Source organism: Daphnia pulicaria, chromosome 1, assembly GCF_021234035.1.
Source record: "Daphnia pulicaria isolate SC F1-1A chromosome 1, SC_F0-13Bv2, whole genome shotgun sequence".
Classification (NCBI taxonomy): Eukaryota; Metazoa; Arthropoda; class Branchiopoda; order Diplostraca; family Daphniidae; genus Daphnia; species Daphnia pulicaria.
The window spans coordinates 34,405,496-34,421,972 of NC_060913.1; the positions used below are offsets into that span (position 1 = coordinate 34,405,496).

General features: G+C 38.3%; 2 protein-coding genes across 3 annotated transcripts in view; both read left to right on the plus strand.

The window, feature by feature from the left end:
* LOC124320546 overlaps positions 1 to 16,477 on the plus strand; it is a 467,022-nt gene that overhangs the window by 264,066 nt on the left and 186,479 nt on the right. The window lies entirely within an intron of this gene.
* On the plus strand, positions 148 to 2,443 carry LOC124320551 (NADH dehydrogenase [ubiquinone] flavoprotein 1, mitochondrial-like). The gene is made up of 8 exons (XM_046783380.1): positions 148 to 297; positions 453 to 517; positions 592 to 736; positions 835 to 1,206; positions 1,271 to 1,422; positions 1,488 to 1,720; positions 1,791 to 1,999; positions 2,077 to 2,443. Exons 1-8 carry the CDS (start codon positions 255 to 257, stop codon positions 2,271 to 2,273), a joined length of 1,416 nt encoding a protein of 471 aa, XP_046639336.1. The 5' UTR covers positions 148 to 254; the 3' UTR covers positions 2,274 to 2,443.

Consider the following 16,477-nt stretch of genomic DNA (forward strand, 5'->3'; position numbering starts at 1 on the left):
TCTTGCTAGTTGATGACGTCAATACCTGAAGGTATGCTGAAGCCGAATCGCAAAAGGCAAAGCAAAGAAAAAGAAAACTAAAAATAAATAGTGCGTCTCCTTCTGGTGACGAGTTACAGCAACATAATCTCTTTTCCATCTAGTGGTAAACGACAACACTGGCAGTAGCTCACCGTAGCTCTGCAGTCGACAGTCTTCTCCAACCAAGAGTCCAACAACTCGGATTTTGGTAAAAGTAAAAACTTTTTGTCGCTATGGCTTTAACAAAGTTGAGCCTATTTACAAGACCGAACCTCAGTAAGTTACGATGTTTCTTTAAATTTCCAAACAAAAAAATTTTTCGGTTATTTAAAAAAATGTTTTTATTACGTATTTGTCTCTCGACTCCGATGAATATTTTTGCCCCAAGCCCTTACGTAATGGATGTTTATTTCTACAATTATTTATTTCAGGTGTACAGTCACTGAGCATTGTCTCTACTCGATTTAATACCACTACTGCTGCTCCTCCTGCCAAGGTGAGTAAGAATAACCAATGTCTAAATCTTATTTAATGATCATGTAATCACATTTTGCTGTTCCTGGTATGCAGACAAAGTTTGGACCTCTTAAAGATGAAGACCGCATTTTCACCAATCTTTATGGTCGACATGACTGGAGGCTGTCAGGTGCCATGAAAAGAGGAGACTGGTACAAGACAAAGGAAATTTTGTTGAAGGGAGTTGATTGGATTCTCAGTAAGTAATTTCTTGTTAAATTCAGGTTCGACCTTGGGATACTTTTTTCCCAGTTTGTAATGTTGATTTAATTTCATTTCTTTAACTTGTTCCAACAGATGAAGTAAAGAAATCAGGCCTACGTGGACGTGGTGGTGCTGGATTTCCCAGTGGCATGAAGTGGAGTTTCATGAACAAGCCTTCAGACGGCCGGCCTCGCTATCTTGTGGTTAACGCCGACGAAGGCGAGCCAGGCACTTGCAAAGATCGTGAGATTATGCGCCACGATCCTCACAAGCTCATCGAAGGATGTCTCATTGCCGGTCGAGCAATGGGAGCCCGCGCTGCCTACATCTACATTCGAGGAGAGTTTTACAACGAAGGAACCAACGTTCAGGTGGCAATCCATGAGGCATACAAACAAGGATTAATCGGCAAAAATGCCTGCGGATCCGGTTACGATTTCGATGTTTTTGTTCACCGCGGCGCAGGTATACATTTTGAACACAGCTGACCAAAGTTCAGATATTTTCAGATCAGTTCTGTTTACTGTAGGTGCTTACATTTGCGGCGAGGAGACTGCTTTGATCGAGTCCATTGAAGGCAAGCAAGGTAAACCACGTCTGAAGCCCCCTTTCCCAGCTGATATTGGCGTTTTCGGCTGCCCAACTACCGTCGCTAACGTAGAGACCGTTGCAGTCGCCCCGGTATTCAAATTTTATCTAGTTAGGTGTAGTTTCGTGCAACTGAACTCATTAACAAATTGAATTAGACGATCTGCCGTCGTGGAGGTGATTGGTTTGTGGGTTTCGGTCGCCCCAGAAATTCTGGTACGAAGCTTTTCAACATCTCGGGTCATGTCAACAACCCGTGTACTGTCGAGGAGGAAATGTCTATTCCGCTGAGAGAGTTGATCGAGCGACATGCTCGGGGAGTGGTTGGCGGATGGGACAACTTATTGGCTGTAATCCCCGGAGGCAGTTCCACCCCGATGATTCCGCGCAAGTATGTTTTTTTTTATTGTTCCTTTTTTACAAGAAATTTCAGTTGATGTTTTTTTAAAACTAATTTTCAGAGTTTGTGATGATGTTCTAATGGATTTTGACGCCCTGGTCGCTGCACAAACTGGTTTAGGCACAGCTGCCTTAATTGTAATGAACAAGCAGACTGACGTCATCCGAGCCATCGCTCGTCTTATTGAATTCTACAAACATGAATCTTGTGGACAGTGCACTCCATGCCGCGAAGGCACCGGATGGATGAATAAAATCATGTATCGATTTGGTAAGCTGTTGCCTAATAACATATCGTCCTATTCGTGAACAATCGTATTAATCTCGGTGAATTTTGGTGAAATTTAGTTGAGGGTAACGCCAAACCAGAAGAAATTGATATGCTGTGGGAACTTAGCAAGCAAATTGAAGGTCACACTATTTGCGCTTTGGGAGACGGTGCTGCCTGGCCCGTGCAAGGTCTGATCCGACACTTCCGCCCCGAGATCGAAGATCGCATGAAACGTTTTGCCGAACGCCAGCAATGCCAAAAGGTTGCTGCTTGAATATTGTAAAGATGATGGAGAAGTAGAAGCTGTTTAGAAAACTACAGGTTCATATATACTGATCGTCGGCCATTTGGTTCAGCCGTCTGTGTATATCTTGACTGACTAAAAATACCCGTCAGTGTACATGTCAATTCGAGGAAGATACATATAACTAAAGGAAATCTAAATATCCATCAGAATTACTGTTTGATTTTTCTTCATGGAATTCCAAAAAATGACATAAAAAAACTAGTGATTTAAGATTCCAGTTATCAAGCTATAGGTAGCATACACCGGTACACACCTAGCATGTAGTATGTATCTGCGAGCACTTTTCACTCAAGTGGTGAAAAAGAAATATTCTTTTTTCTGGAAGGTCGTTTTAAAATAAGAAATCGGGAAAGGACTAAATTCGGACGGAGTCCACCATAGGCAGAACTTCCTTGCGATTTATTATTATAGACCGCGACCTTAATATCGAAAACGATTTCAAAATGATACTTCATTCCTGACCGGTTTGCATGGCTTATGACGAAACCAGAATTACCACGAAGAAGAATATGTAGCGGGCAAAACATTTGTTGATTTGATCTGTCTCGTTGCACTAATAAGTTCAACAGCTGAAGAAATAAACCCTTCGGGTGTATAGACGACGAAAGGATGCTGAATTGCCTTCTCGATTAGGGACAACATGCCTGACATTATCACAGCCCTAAAGTAAACTAATCTAACCCTAAATTCAACAGCCCACACTAAAAAAAACTTGTTCTTTCACTTTGTATTATTTAATAGAAAATGAATCTCCATAAGAGGGCTGTGATAATTTCAGGCATGTTGTCCCTAATCGAGAAGGCAACTCAGCATCCTTTCGTCGTGTTGAAAGTTCGAAAAAAGATAATAACATTTTAAAAATGTAACTCTTGAATATTTTTTAAATGAATGATTGGGAAAAAAAATTTATTAGTTTTTAAAAATCGATTTAATCATACTAAGGTTAACGTCGAAAGTTGATATTGTTGATATCAAACTTTAAAGCGCGCTCTATCTTTGGGTACATCATTTTCCTTTGGGGGGCGGGTAGGTGAGTCGGATAAGGCGTCGCTTGGTGATCGGGGGGCACCGGAGACCTGAGTTCGACTCTCCTGGTGAGCATAGTTGCTCCCATACCCGGGCACTACCACTACACATACAATACAGATCTCTTCCTGATCCGTCCGAAAAACGTACACAATGATGGTACTTCCATCCCCCTCCCTTGGGGCTTCTTCCACACAACACAACATTTACACTACTCATGCCATCGCCCAAAAATCAACAGACAAATATCTCGTCGGTGCAAGAAGGTCATCTAGTTGAAGACCAGATGTCTGCTAAAAACATAGCAGACGCACCTAATCCTACCAATACCAATACCAATCATTTTCCTTTACAAACTACAGGGCTCATAAAAAAAATAAGAAGCTTGATTGGAAATGTGCAGGAGGGTGAATCAATATGAAAAAGACCAAAGCCTGTGGCGACCATCTCAAGGATTTGATAGCCACTAGGCTTTTTCAATTCATAACTATTTAGTACAATTTTTTCCTAGAGTGATTTTGAAAAAAATGGCGCGTTCGCCTGGCGCGAACGTTTGAATCTTTTTATTTTTAAAGTCCACCGTTATTTCCAAGTCATCCCGTCCCGATGTGCGAGGTTTCCGTAGGAAATAATATAAAGCAAAATATTAAAAATATAAAGAAGGAAAAGATTAAATAAAATTCATACGTATGAATCTGATTCGGTATGGTGAATCGTGTGCTTCGTTTTTCGTGTAAGTTATTGTGATAATTTTACTTGAAATAGTATACTAATTAAAATTAAATTAAAACATATAGAAATATAAAAACATTCAAAAGTTATCTGTCATTCATGAGGGGTGCGACTTAGGTCGCCCACGTCGCACTATCTTTTTAGCTTAAGTTACAGCAAAATTTATTATTAACATTAGCAATAAGAAATAAGAAATAATTAGTTATAGTTACAGATAAATCTATAAACCAGTTAGAACAAACTACCCCCTCTTACGCTTCGTTTTTCTTTTAAGTTATACCTATTTTTTACTTGGAATAGTATACTAATTAAAATTAATACTTATCGAAATCAATTAAAACATATCGAAACATTAAAAAAAGTTATGTCAAACATTAGGTGTGCGTAGGGCTGTGGCCCGGGCGATGAAAACCCGGGCCACCGCCCGGGCTGAACGAAAAAAAACCCAACCCGACTCGACCCACCGAGGCATTTTTTTTAACGGGGCGGGCGACGGGTTGAACCCCCGGGTCCGCGGGCCAACCCGAGCGGTGGCACCATCTAGTAGTCACATAGAGAAGCTCGTTATTCTCTATGCCTGCGGCCTCAAAAAATTGCCGCCAAATGCTCTACGATAATTTCGTAGCATGAAAAGTAGGATAAGTGGTAGAAAAGGGCGTTCAGGGGTGTTCAGAAGACAGAATTGATGTGTCACTGTTGGAAGAAGAAGATAATTAAGAAATTTAGGGAATTTTTTTAAGTTTGTAAAAAAAAAAGTGTGTTTGACCCGATTTTTTACCCGGGCCGTTACCCGACCGGTAAAATTTTTTTGACCCATGGGTTGGCCCGGGCCAAACCCGGTCACTCAGTTGGCCCAACCCGCTACGACCCGCGGAAGAAGAAAAACCCGTCTAAAAAACCCATAAAAAAAAACCCCGCTAAAAACGTCCCGGGCCACAGCCCTAGGTGTGCGAGTGCGACTTAGGTGCATGGCCTACTCTATGGTTAAGGCCTGTAAACTTGGATGTTGCCATATGAGTATGACGGCGAGAGAAGCTGCAAAATTCCCTATCCTTCTCCCGGGCAAGAGCCAATCAGGCAAAAAATTGAGGGTTGAACTTCGCCATCTGGCGTTCTATACCTATACCTATAAAGGTTGCGCCACTTGTTGGCACGAAACTTAAAAAGTGAAAAAAACAACTGTTTTTGATTAGATACAAAATTTGGTTATCCTTGACGCAGTTTCATTACTGTAAATGTCAACGAGGCTATTAGTAATGTGTGGTAAAAATTTAAAACTCGTAGCTTAAGTTGAAAATATTATTTTTTAATTTTAAAAGTACAAAAAATGCGTTTTTTGTCAAAATCGACGTTTTTCAACTTTAAAAATCGGAAATATCGACTAACGAAATTCTTTAATTTTTTCAGAGTAGAAAGCTTATTATATCTAGTTTATCAAAAAAATAATTAGATTAGTGTTATCTTTTGTTTACGAATAATTTCAAAGGAATTGTGTAATCCAATTCTCAACGGAACTGACGGAAATTTCAATGGAAAAAATTAAAACTAAAACTGAAACGGGCGAAACTCCGTAAGCCGCCATGAAAAATCTGTTACTAGTTAACGTCCAATTTTTTTTCACAATTTCAGCGAACTTACAACTTCGGACGTTAGCCAACTCTATTAACTAATACTCCGACTCCAATCCAAGGAAATTATAGAACGTTGTCGCGTTTGATGTTAAAAGAAAAAAGGATCGTCTATTTTCTTTTTTCTTATTTCGAAAAAAATTGAAGTTATATAGGTGTGACGGGTATGGGTGATTGTGTTTGTTTTTGTTGATGCCAATCATGTTGTTCGGCTTAAAATACAGATTTCAATAACTAAATGCGACTAAATGTCCATTTCTTCGATGAACAAAAGAAAAAGTATTGAGATTTAAGAAAGCATGGTATAGATCGAATATGGTGGCTATACAGGTACTTCACTCACTTCCAAAAGTCGTAAACTACGGCTTTAACCCGGGACATGAAATCCCGGGTCACTGATGCCCGGGTTGAAGCGTAAAAACTAAAAATCCCAAAAGTGTGGCATTTTTTTACGGGACGGGCTCAAGGATGTCCGGGCAAATCCGAGCGGTGGCACCATCTTGTAGTCGTCAGAGAAGCTCGTTATACAATAACGGCTGGGGTTCGTTAAATGACAACGCAAATCAGCGTCGCACGATATTCAGGGTTGCCATACTTTTATTTTGTTTATGTTCAAAATTCCACTGGAAGACAAAAAAGAGAGAAACTGTTTCATCCTCCTTTGTTATTGTTTGAATATTATGGCGCCTTTGTATTTTCACACAAAGGAGGTATAGTTGCCAAATTGGTTTTAAGTCTTTGTCTCTTTGAAAATAATAACCCTTTCTACCATTACCCCTTTCATCGCAGTCATTCGAGACACTGACATCAAAGATGAAAGGTAGCACGATTTTGTTCTCGCCTTTAAACCCCTTATTGGTGGAAAGGTATGGAAAAGTATCGACGGTGTGGCTGGCTCTGTACCTCTCCCTCTGCCTGCCGCGCCGGAATTCCTCCTACTGAATACGATTAGGTTGATTTTTTGGGGGATGCCTTTTCGGCTCTTTCTTCTTTTTCTGCTTTTTTTTAGTTCTTTCCCCAATTTGTAACCTTTATTATATTTTTGACTTTTTGTCGGAACAGGACTAGTATTAAGGTTATTAAGAGGTTGCCTCGAATTATTCCGGGCGTTTTGGTTTTAACATTCTATATCATCAATTGTCACCCTAGCTTCCGCACTCACAAACAAACATTGTTCACAGTTAATGGGAAATTAACTAAAAAAAAATTGAGATGTTCTCTTCATGGTTAATTCAAGGAGGTATTTTGAAACGAAAAAAAAAAATAAAAAAAAAACTTTACTAACCATCTCCAAGTGTAGCAGCATTCTGCTACACTTGGAGATTCATCCGAATTGCTTTTTTACGAGCAGCCTCTGCCAAGTAATGATTGAAATGATGCATAATTTTTTTGCGGAAAAGCTCTTGTGCCAATTTCAGGTAGGCCAAAAGGTTGGCATCAACTTTCGAATTCATACTGGTGGCCTCAATTGAACCAACTGTAAATAAAATTTTTTTTTATTTATTTATCAAATACTCAATTCTAATGAATAACTTACCACATTTAGCATAAAGTTGACACTTGAAAAAGTCTTCGTTATGGTTTCTCCAAGATATTTCGCTTTCAGAAATTCGAATTTTTTTTTGCATTCCTGCACTACATAAGACTTTGAGATTGCATATTGGAAGCCGCCAAGGGAAAGCATCCGTTCACACTCCATGGCGTTTTTGGCAACAATGAATTTTGGCCCACAACTGAATAAAAACAAAAAACAAATATTATTAATGACGAAGAAAAATTTAGCTTTAAAAAACTTACCCTCCTTCTTCTGTCATCCAGCCAAGTTTAATTAGTCTCTGGTAAACCATAGAGGCACACCTATCTTTTCCATACGAAATTTCACGGCATACGATGCTGAAATCAAGTGCCGGCAAACCTTGAAAAAAAATAACAAAATTAAAACACGTTATTTAGGAAGGAAAGGTTAATAAAACATGAATTACCTGGTATGGTAAACGACGAACGATGGAGAAAGGAGTTTTATCCATCGTGTGTATTTGAATACTTGGGTGCCACTTGCAGGTAATGATTGAAAAATACGTCTTTTCGCTCCCTGACGTTTACAATTTCTCCACCAAGGCGCGGTTGCAGCACTGGTGGGGGAGCAGGAATAACTTCTTGTTGTGGATTTGGTGGTGGAGCATATTCCAGATCTGGTATTGGTGCAGCATTGGCTTGCTGGATTCCTTGTTGGACAGCTGGATTTCCGGGGGAAGGATTTCTCTCCCTCGGCCTAGCTCCGCCAAAATCAGGAGCTGTGGCCGATGCATTGTCAACCACACCGTAAAGCAATTCTTCTTGACTTCTCTTGACAGAAGTCGTAGCTCACCTTGGATCCTCCTAAAACTTGTGGCAACCTTTCCATTTGCACTTGTACCATCGAAATTGGCAGGATATCTACCATTTTGAAGTTGTCCAATATTGAACGTCAACCAACTGCCTTCGATGATAAGTTTCCATCTCTGTACTGGAACATTTGTGACATCTTTGAGGATACATGGAATGCCATATGGAGGCTGGTAAAAGCGAATCAAAGATGATAACGGTGCGATAATGGTGTCGCGCTTTACCAACTCTGTTGACCCGTTGTCAACTAATAAAATCTTGACTACGGGTCCAGCTTCTTGGACTATCCGGACACGATAGTATTGATCTATCTAAAATGACAATTGTTAATTAACAATAAAAATCTTACGCTAAGAGGTTTTTTTAACTTACCACCATCATCATCTCCGTAGTAGCCCAGCAGCCTTTGTTCGTTTGTCTGATACAACTTTGGTGGCTTTTCCAGTTTTGAATACGCGTCGTTTAGCTCACCTCCCATCCCCTGAAGACCATCAGAAAGTGGTTCTTCTGTGCCGATAGTTGAAAATTGCCCGAAGAATTTACCAGGATTAAACGCCTCAGAAACAAAAAGGACCTGCCTTTCAGATAGATCTAATCTTGGTAGCTGAAAATTGCCAAAATTACCAGTAAGGGGCCACCTATAAAATAATTGTAAAAACTTTGTTAATGAAATATAAAGAATATTTGTTTCAGGATAAAACTTACCTTGAGCCTGTTGTTTAATTGTTGGCAGCAAGCTCTGACAACAAATTCTCGGGCTTCGTTCAACAGCTTGACTCTCAATTCTTTCTCCAGCTGCGGCAATAGAAATTGACTGAAGGCTTGATCGATCACTTTGTTACGCTCCGCGTCCCATTCCTTTACGTGTTCGTCTATAATGTCTATAAAGAAGGTGTATAGTGCACTCGAAGCTCGGCCAATTTTCTTTGTATCAACTAGAAAGAAGAAGAAGAAAGGAACAGCTGTTTCGGGACCTAGGAGCCAAGGTCTATGTAACAAAACAATGTGAATCCCAACTAAAATAGACACTTTTGAATATATACACACACAGTTGGGTGTGTTATTAAACAATTAATAATAAAAAAATTACAAATTAACATCTTGGATTTAAATATTGGAAAAAAATACCTCATTCACATGTGCTGTAAAAACTGGGACAGGCGTGACTGGTACTTGGACTGGGACGGGTTTTTTTTTCAACGCAATACAACTTCTCGTGCTGCTTGGCAGCTCGAGAAGTCGTCAGCTAGTGCAAAAGCCGTCAAGTAACGATAATATTATAAATCGCTTAAAGGTTGATTCTGCACAACTTCGAATTAATTTAAAATGTTCTCTATTGGCCATCCATCCCGGGCCGCTTGAAACGCTGCCGCACTCCTCGTGCATTGGGCTGAAAGGGAATTCATGTCAATCTCGGACTCTGTTGTATCCATTTTAATCCATCTCGTAATCGTGTTAGCTGCTACTGGCTTGTGTGGCGTCTTTGGGCTCACCCAAAGTCTCTACTCTTGCCCTCACAAAGCTCTTAATGAATTCTGCTGGACACAGTAGTGGATTTTCAATGTTTTTTTTACCGAAAAGGGCTCTTAAAGGCCGGCACATTGTATTTTGAGGAGCGTAGTTAGTACAAAAAATGGACCGCACTTACGAAAAAAATCAATTTCAAGACGCACTCAATCGTGGTCAACTTCTCTGCAAGCTCCAGAAGTAGAAATAAATTATTTTCACCCCACAAGGAAAAAAAAATGTTTCGGGATTCCACATTACAGATAGATGAAGTTTTTTATTATTCCTTTAACCTTTGATTAATCTCATCACCAAAAATAGGTGCTCTTCGATCGTCACCCCTTCTACAGATTCAACAGTCATGGATTAAATTTTAGTTAAAAGAACTATACGCTTTCCTAGCGACCTAAAAATTCGATAACAATTTCGAAATTTTCATTAAATCCGCTGACAAGAGATTTTTACAATTCCATGCACAAACGCATCGAATTCATAAGTTTACTCAGTGTTGGGCCGCAATCCCTCCAAAAGAAGCTCGACTGTTTCTGCCAAAAATCACTGCAAGCGGTAAAGTCGCCCAAGAGCTTCCACGGGTGTACAATTAATGAAATGTAAGCAAATGAATTCAATGATACCGAAGAATGCAGAGGAATTGAAAAACTGTGCCAGACCTATTCTGAAATATTGTGCAAGTAATTCTAAATGTTTTTATTTACCGAAGGCTTGATGAAGAAATTGGAATTTCTTCCGATGAATGAGAGTTTCTAAAAAAGCTGATTTAAGATTGGCTTAAATTTTTATTACAATTGGTTAAAGTTTACAAAAACATGTCTTACTGTGTATTCGTGTAAAAAAAGCAGATATAGAAGATTTTAGTGTACACAGGTGTGCCAGTCCACTTACTAATGTATACCCACACTTGTAATTTTGGTCTTCCGCTAATCGTACTGGTTGATGTATTAACCATTTTTACCGAACCATTTATTCCTCTAAAAATCAGGAAGATAGAGAAAGTATTTATTTGTCAGTATATCGAGTAGAAAATATTTGCATAAAAAAGGCATCAGTGTTTAAGGATAAACGGTTTCCAAAAGAAAAAAAGTATCTTTTAAAACTGATAATTAGTGAGTGATTTTCATTACTAAGCCTCTGTGAATAAACTCTTCATTTTGTTTGGCAGATCCTGAAGTGTCTAGTGAACAGAGAACTGTTTTGTTTGAGATAGGCGACCTAACTCCTCTACAACTGGAATCCTTTCTTCTATTTTTTACAAATGTTGGACACATTGTATTACGCTTCGATATCTTCAATATTGCAACAATTCAAAATAAACTACTTTTAAATTTGGCTATAATTTGTATATTTCAAACAAATTATTGCTATTTTTTTAACAGGCAAATTTTTACATAATTAGCCCGTCAAGTCAACAGTCAGAAAATTTCATATATAACTCTTTAACAAAAGAACATCTGAAAAACACGTACATTGATTCTAAATCTTGCGTTTCTTGCTTCAAACGATTGACTTTGTTTTCACTCCTATTCCGTTGCTTCCTGTAAAACAAGTTTTTCCTATGAAGAGTTTTTGGAATAAAGCCCGCAACGAAATAAACTGCATTGCTAGAAAAAAGGAATTGCTTTGAGGGTTTCAACCACCTGATGTTGTGATGCAGATTTCTTCGTCACACCAAGTGGTGTTTGCTCCGTAAAGTTCCGTTCCTGCCAGTGTGACCGCACCTTAAAGCTTCGTTCACACTAAGCCGTTTTTCCTGCTTATTACTTAACGTTACTTTATTACAAACATGCGTTTTCGTTACGTTGTGTTACGTTTTTATGCGTATTTCTTACGTTGAGTGTTCACATTTACGTACGTTACGCAAGTTTACGTTCGTTGCTATTGTATGACTTACGCATTTTTTGGCCACTGTTATATATTTGCGAATTTCATTACTACAGTTTTACATTGGAAACACCTTATTAGTTAATAACTGATATTTAAAATCTGGGTAGAAATCAAAATGGATCGCACTCCAACGAAATTTACAAAATCAAAGGAAAAAGAAATCTAAAAAAAGAAACAAAGTATTTAACCACATTTGGATAAATGTTTTCTGTTTTATAATAATGTATACAGGTTTATATTTACAGATCTGAAAGATATTTGTCAGAGCAAAAAGGGAAGTTTGATTGAAATCGTCAAGTTAACTTTCGGATTTAACCTTCTTATTAGCGAACAATTTTTGTTCGCCCGCCGTCGGGGTGGGATAATGACTTTGATTACCGTCAGAGTTTAACATATTAACCTTTTTTTCTAAGATTACCGTCGGGGTTTAGTATTTAAAACATTTTTGTGTGGATTTGCATTTTACCGTTGTTTTCCACTACTCCTTCGATGGAATACTGGATGGACTCAACTTCTTTGATGAAACGTGTTTAGATCATTGACAAAGCTCTTCTGCTGTTAAGTTGGCAACAAGAAAGTACCCGGCAATGGATAATACGAAATGAATGGGACAGTCCATTTATGGAAAATGTTGGTAGTTAGTTAGCTAGCTTACTTACTTACTTACTTACTTACACTTACACTTATTTTCCAATGAATTTTTCATGTAAATTTTGTGTTTAAATTTTCTATTCCTTCACCTCTACTTGTGTAATCAGTAGGCTAATTCTTTATTCCCATTGTCTAAAATAGATTACAGAAAAAGCAGTAGGGGCCCTTGGCTGACCACTAAGAAGAACACATTTCAAATGAATTTTGTAAATGTTATTGTTGAGACTTCTTTTCATCCACATCTAACCATTAGCCAATTCTTTATTTCCATATTACAATAATAATAGATGAAATCAACAGAAGCAGTGACCATTGGGCAGTCAACCGAGACCACATTTTGAGTTTGAACCACAATTTATTTCAGGAACATCTACAGCAATTGCAAAAATTTTTGCCTACAGAGAAACTGGGTCAACAATATGGATAGCCGATTGCCTTTACAACAGACAGGTTGAAAAAGTTGAAAGTGCTGTAATCTCTTTACCTGGAGGGGGGAGAGAAAAGGTTTAATTCTTTGTAAATTAGATACTGATAATCTCTTATGTGACGTTGATTTAATTTGATGTCAACAATTAACTTGGTTTTTTAATGGAATGAACAAAGGTGCAGAAGGTTCAGTACACTACCTTGATAAGTCTCGCTATAACATACAGTCATGCCTGTAAGTTTCTTAACCAGGCAAACTTCTCTATGTCATTTTAATTAAACTTGATGGAAGGTATAGCTTAGGAAGCACACTGTTCCTCAAATTTTGGTTCATTCTGGTGGGAAAAATGAAAGAGAGAAAGGAAGGGAAGAAGAGAATGGAAAAGCGCAAAAGTAATGTAAAAAGGGGGAAAGGCGTGCTTTTTGGTATACCTTCCGTCAATTTAAAATACAATGATGTAGAGCAATTTGCCTGCTCAAGAAACTTACAGGCGCGACTTATGTCTATGTGCCGGTATCGCGTAAAGCCATGTTCCACATGCAACCGTTGTTTGTGGTGCCATTGTGACCACGATGGGCTATCTATTAAAGAAAAAATTTGTTGTGAAAGAGGCGGATTCAGAACTAAGGATGGCAGCTCCGATCCACCAAGAAAGAAAAGAAGAATTTTACTGTAAAATAGAGTTCCGCGCCGCCAAAACCCCGTTTTTCTGTCCGGCAAAGAAGAAATTAAAGTGGATGACATGAAAAATGCGGAAACAGCTAGCCCAATGAGAGCAATAACTTCCTTAGGTGATTTGTTTGCTGCATTTCAACTCAATAAAAGTTCGTCCTTGAGAAAGTTGTTATCTGCAGCTGATCTAAGATCCAACATAATTAACTGGGAAGAAGAGTGAAAAGAAAATAAACTCATGAAAATTTGAGTTGCTAAGATAAACAAATTCTTCATTTGAAAAAAAAGCTGTTCTGATCTGTGGACCAGCAGCACAAGTGTCGATTACTAAATGAATTGCTTTAAGTGACCAATCACAACATGTTCTCACTCTTCCACTGATTCACACAATTGTGGGTTCCAAAAAGTCAAAGACGGAGAAGCGTACGGCGAGGGCGTAACTTTGCGGCTCACACCGAAGAGAATAAATCGTGTAACTAAAAGATTTGGACGGCAAATTCACAGTGGAAACTCGCGCATTTCAGCAGGGAGTAAAATAATTTCAGTAAGTGACGAGTGGACAGTGCCTTCCACGAGTTAATGGGCGTTTTAACCACACGACTGCTGATTTGGCCTTATTTTGAGCCCAGACAACGTGTGCAACACGTTCTGGAAAACGAAAACTATTGTTGTTGATGGTGTCGCGCGTGGATTTCCTTGAATTGTGCGTAAAATGTCTCGCACACGAAATTATTTGAAGTAAAAAATTTGAGAACGTTCACGGAATTTTGAAATTATTAGAAAGCCCATGACACCTGCAATCTTAAATAAGGAGTATGAAGTGATTGGGAAAAAAGAACGTTTTTAAGAAGACCCTAAATTTGACTTTCTTGAGAATACATTTCTAACCTATCCAAGTAACTGGAATGACCCATTAGATAAAGAAATAGCGGTCATTCCGAAAAAGAAAACGAAAGGAAAGGGAAACAGAATTACTAAAAAACGAGCAAATTTACTATTAGTTTTTTTACCGTCTTCTTTTATGCTGGTTTTGGACGAATTGCTTTTACTGGCAACTAAGTTATAATGTTATATGCCTATAACAAACATTTAAAATATTATTGATACCCGTATTTAAACTTTATTAGGATTGCCTGACTTTGAGTTAGAGGCAGCATCAGTAGCATACTTTATTGGCTTCTTCCTTATATTTTGAAGGAATATGGTTTTTGTAAAGAATGCAGGGATCGATAAGGGAAACCTTAGTCCATGTCACCATTCCTTGTCCTAATCAGAAATCAAGGTAACATATAACATTAACCAATAATATTAAATATTTGCAATATTATATCGAGGAGGCCTGATCTACCCAAGCGATGAATTCATAATATATTCAATTCATGTCGACTGTAGACAGTTTACAAATTTTAAAAATAATTGCCACCGATGCTTGTCAAATGTTCTGAAGTAAAAGTTAATTTGAATAAGTTTCTTTTTCCGAAGCGAAGGCCGTGATTAACACCTGTGTGAGCTTGCATAACCCGGGGAAACAAACGACGAGTTTATTGAATGCATTTTTGATAAATTTCTCACATTTTTACCCCTCAGTCAATGTTTAATTGAAGAGGGGGATTTCAGACCTGCAGATGTTCATCGATCAAATAAAAATCAAAGGATGAAAACCCTTCGTGCTTGAACACATCTTTAAAGTCCTTTATTTTTTTTTGTTCCCTACACACAAAAATTCCCTACACTGACACACATGACTGTAAATGACAACTATCCAAAAGCTAACGGTCTTTCATTGTTGAAGCATTTTTTACATGAAGAACAAAATCATGCAGTAGGTGATCTTACCACTAGCTGTGCTGTGTACCGTCCAGGTTGACAGAAAGGGATGGAGGGGGGTCAGTTAGACTAAGGGAATATAGCTCTACCACCGGCCTAGAAGTTAAGTAGGCCATGGCAGAATGACCTTTCAGTCATTTTTTTAACAAGGCGTTGTCTCTCTTTCATCTCTTCCTCCGTTCTCAGCCTGAATCTGGTGACGTGAATTGTTACATTGGCATTGGTGTCAGAAAAAAACCACGAGAAGAAATCAATTCATCTGTCACAGGAGAAATATATTGCAAACATTATTAAATGATTTGGAATGGCAGATTGCATTGCGAGAAGTGTTACAGCTGACCCTCACGTAAACTCCCTCACGGACCCTTATGGCAGATTTTGCTGTGGGTTTTGATGATCCCAAGTGGGAATTTTTTTCCGTTTCGTGTAGGCGTTGGCAGCCTCATGTACGCCATGATGTGAACACAACCGGACATAGTGTTTGATTGTAGTCAGTTTGTGGTTTGTGGAAATTCAAATCTGAAACAACTATGACAGTGCTGGCTTCCAAGACCAGACTTTATCACAAAAAGTGTCTGTGCCAAGTGCCTTTGCAGGACCCACATTAGTTAACTCTTCAGGAGGACAACATCATATCGATTTCACTCTAACTGCAAATGTGAGGCTGGATTACTCAGTAATACTCCCTCGACATATGTTTAACCAATTTTCTCTTTGCTAGATTGAGCTATGATCAATGACACAGTATTAGGCTGAAATATTGGTCGAGCTCATGAAGTGAACAACAGTATTGCTCACACTTGGAGTTGAACTTGTTATGCAGAACCAATCTTTATTTGGACAACATCAATTGGGTATCTATCTAACTTTACATGTGCCAATGTAAAGTCACATTATAAAACTACATACCTACATTTTTAAGACATATCATTTTTGACAAGTTGAAGATAAGGTCAATTGAACGGGCTCTTCGAAAAGGCCATAAAAAATAAGCAATGTTTTAGTGGATATGGGTATTCATGACATCCGTCAATTATTACCTCCAAAATATTTTGTTGGATAAAGTGACTATTGGTCTCTTTTTTTATCCCAAAGTAAGGACACATTATTGAATAAAAATTCATCTACATTTCTTTCAACCTTTTTATTGTTAAATATATTGAAAATTTTCATACATGACTCTAATTAGGGTTGTTAATTGAAAGAGCTCATGATCTATCTATGATCATCTATAGAGGACCCAAATAACTTAAATCTTTGAGGTGGACATCTTACTTTATCACCAGTCTAGAATGCATTTATCTTAGTAATCAATTTCTATTTTGCCACGTTGAAGTTATGTTCCATCCCCATGGTAGCGTGAATCAATGGTCGACTTCATGAAGTGCTCAACACCCGTATCTCTGTCGGTTGAT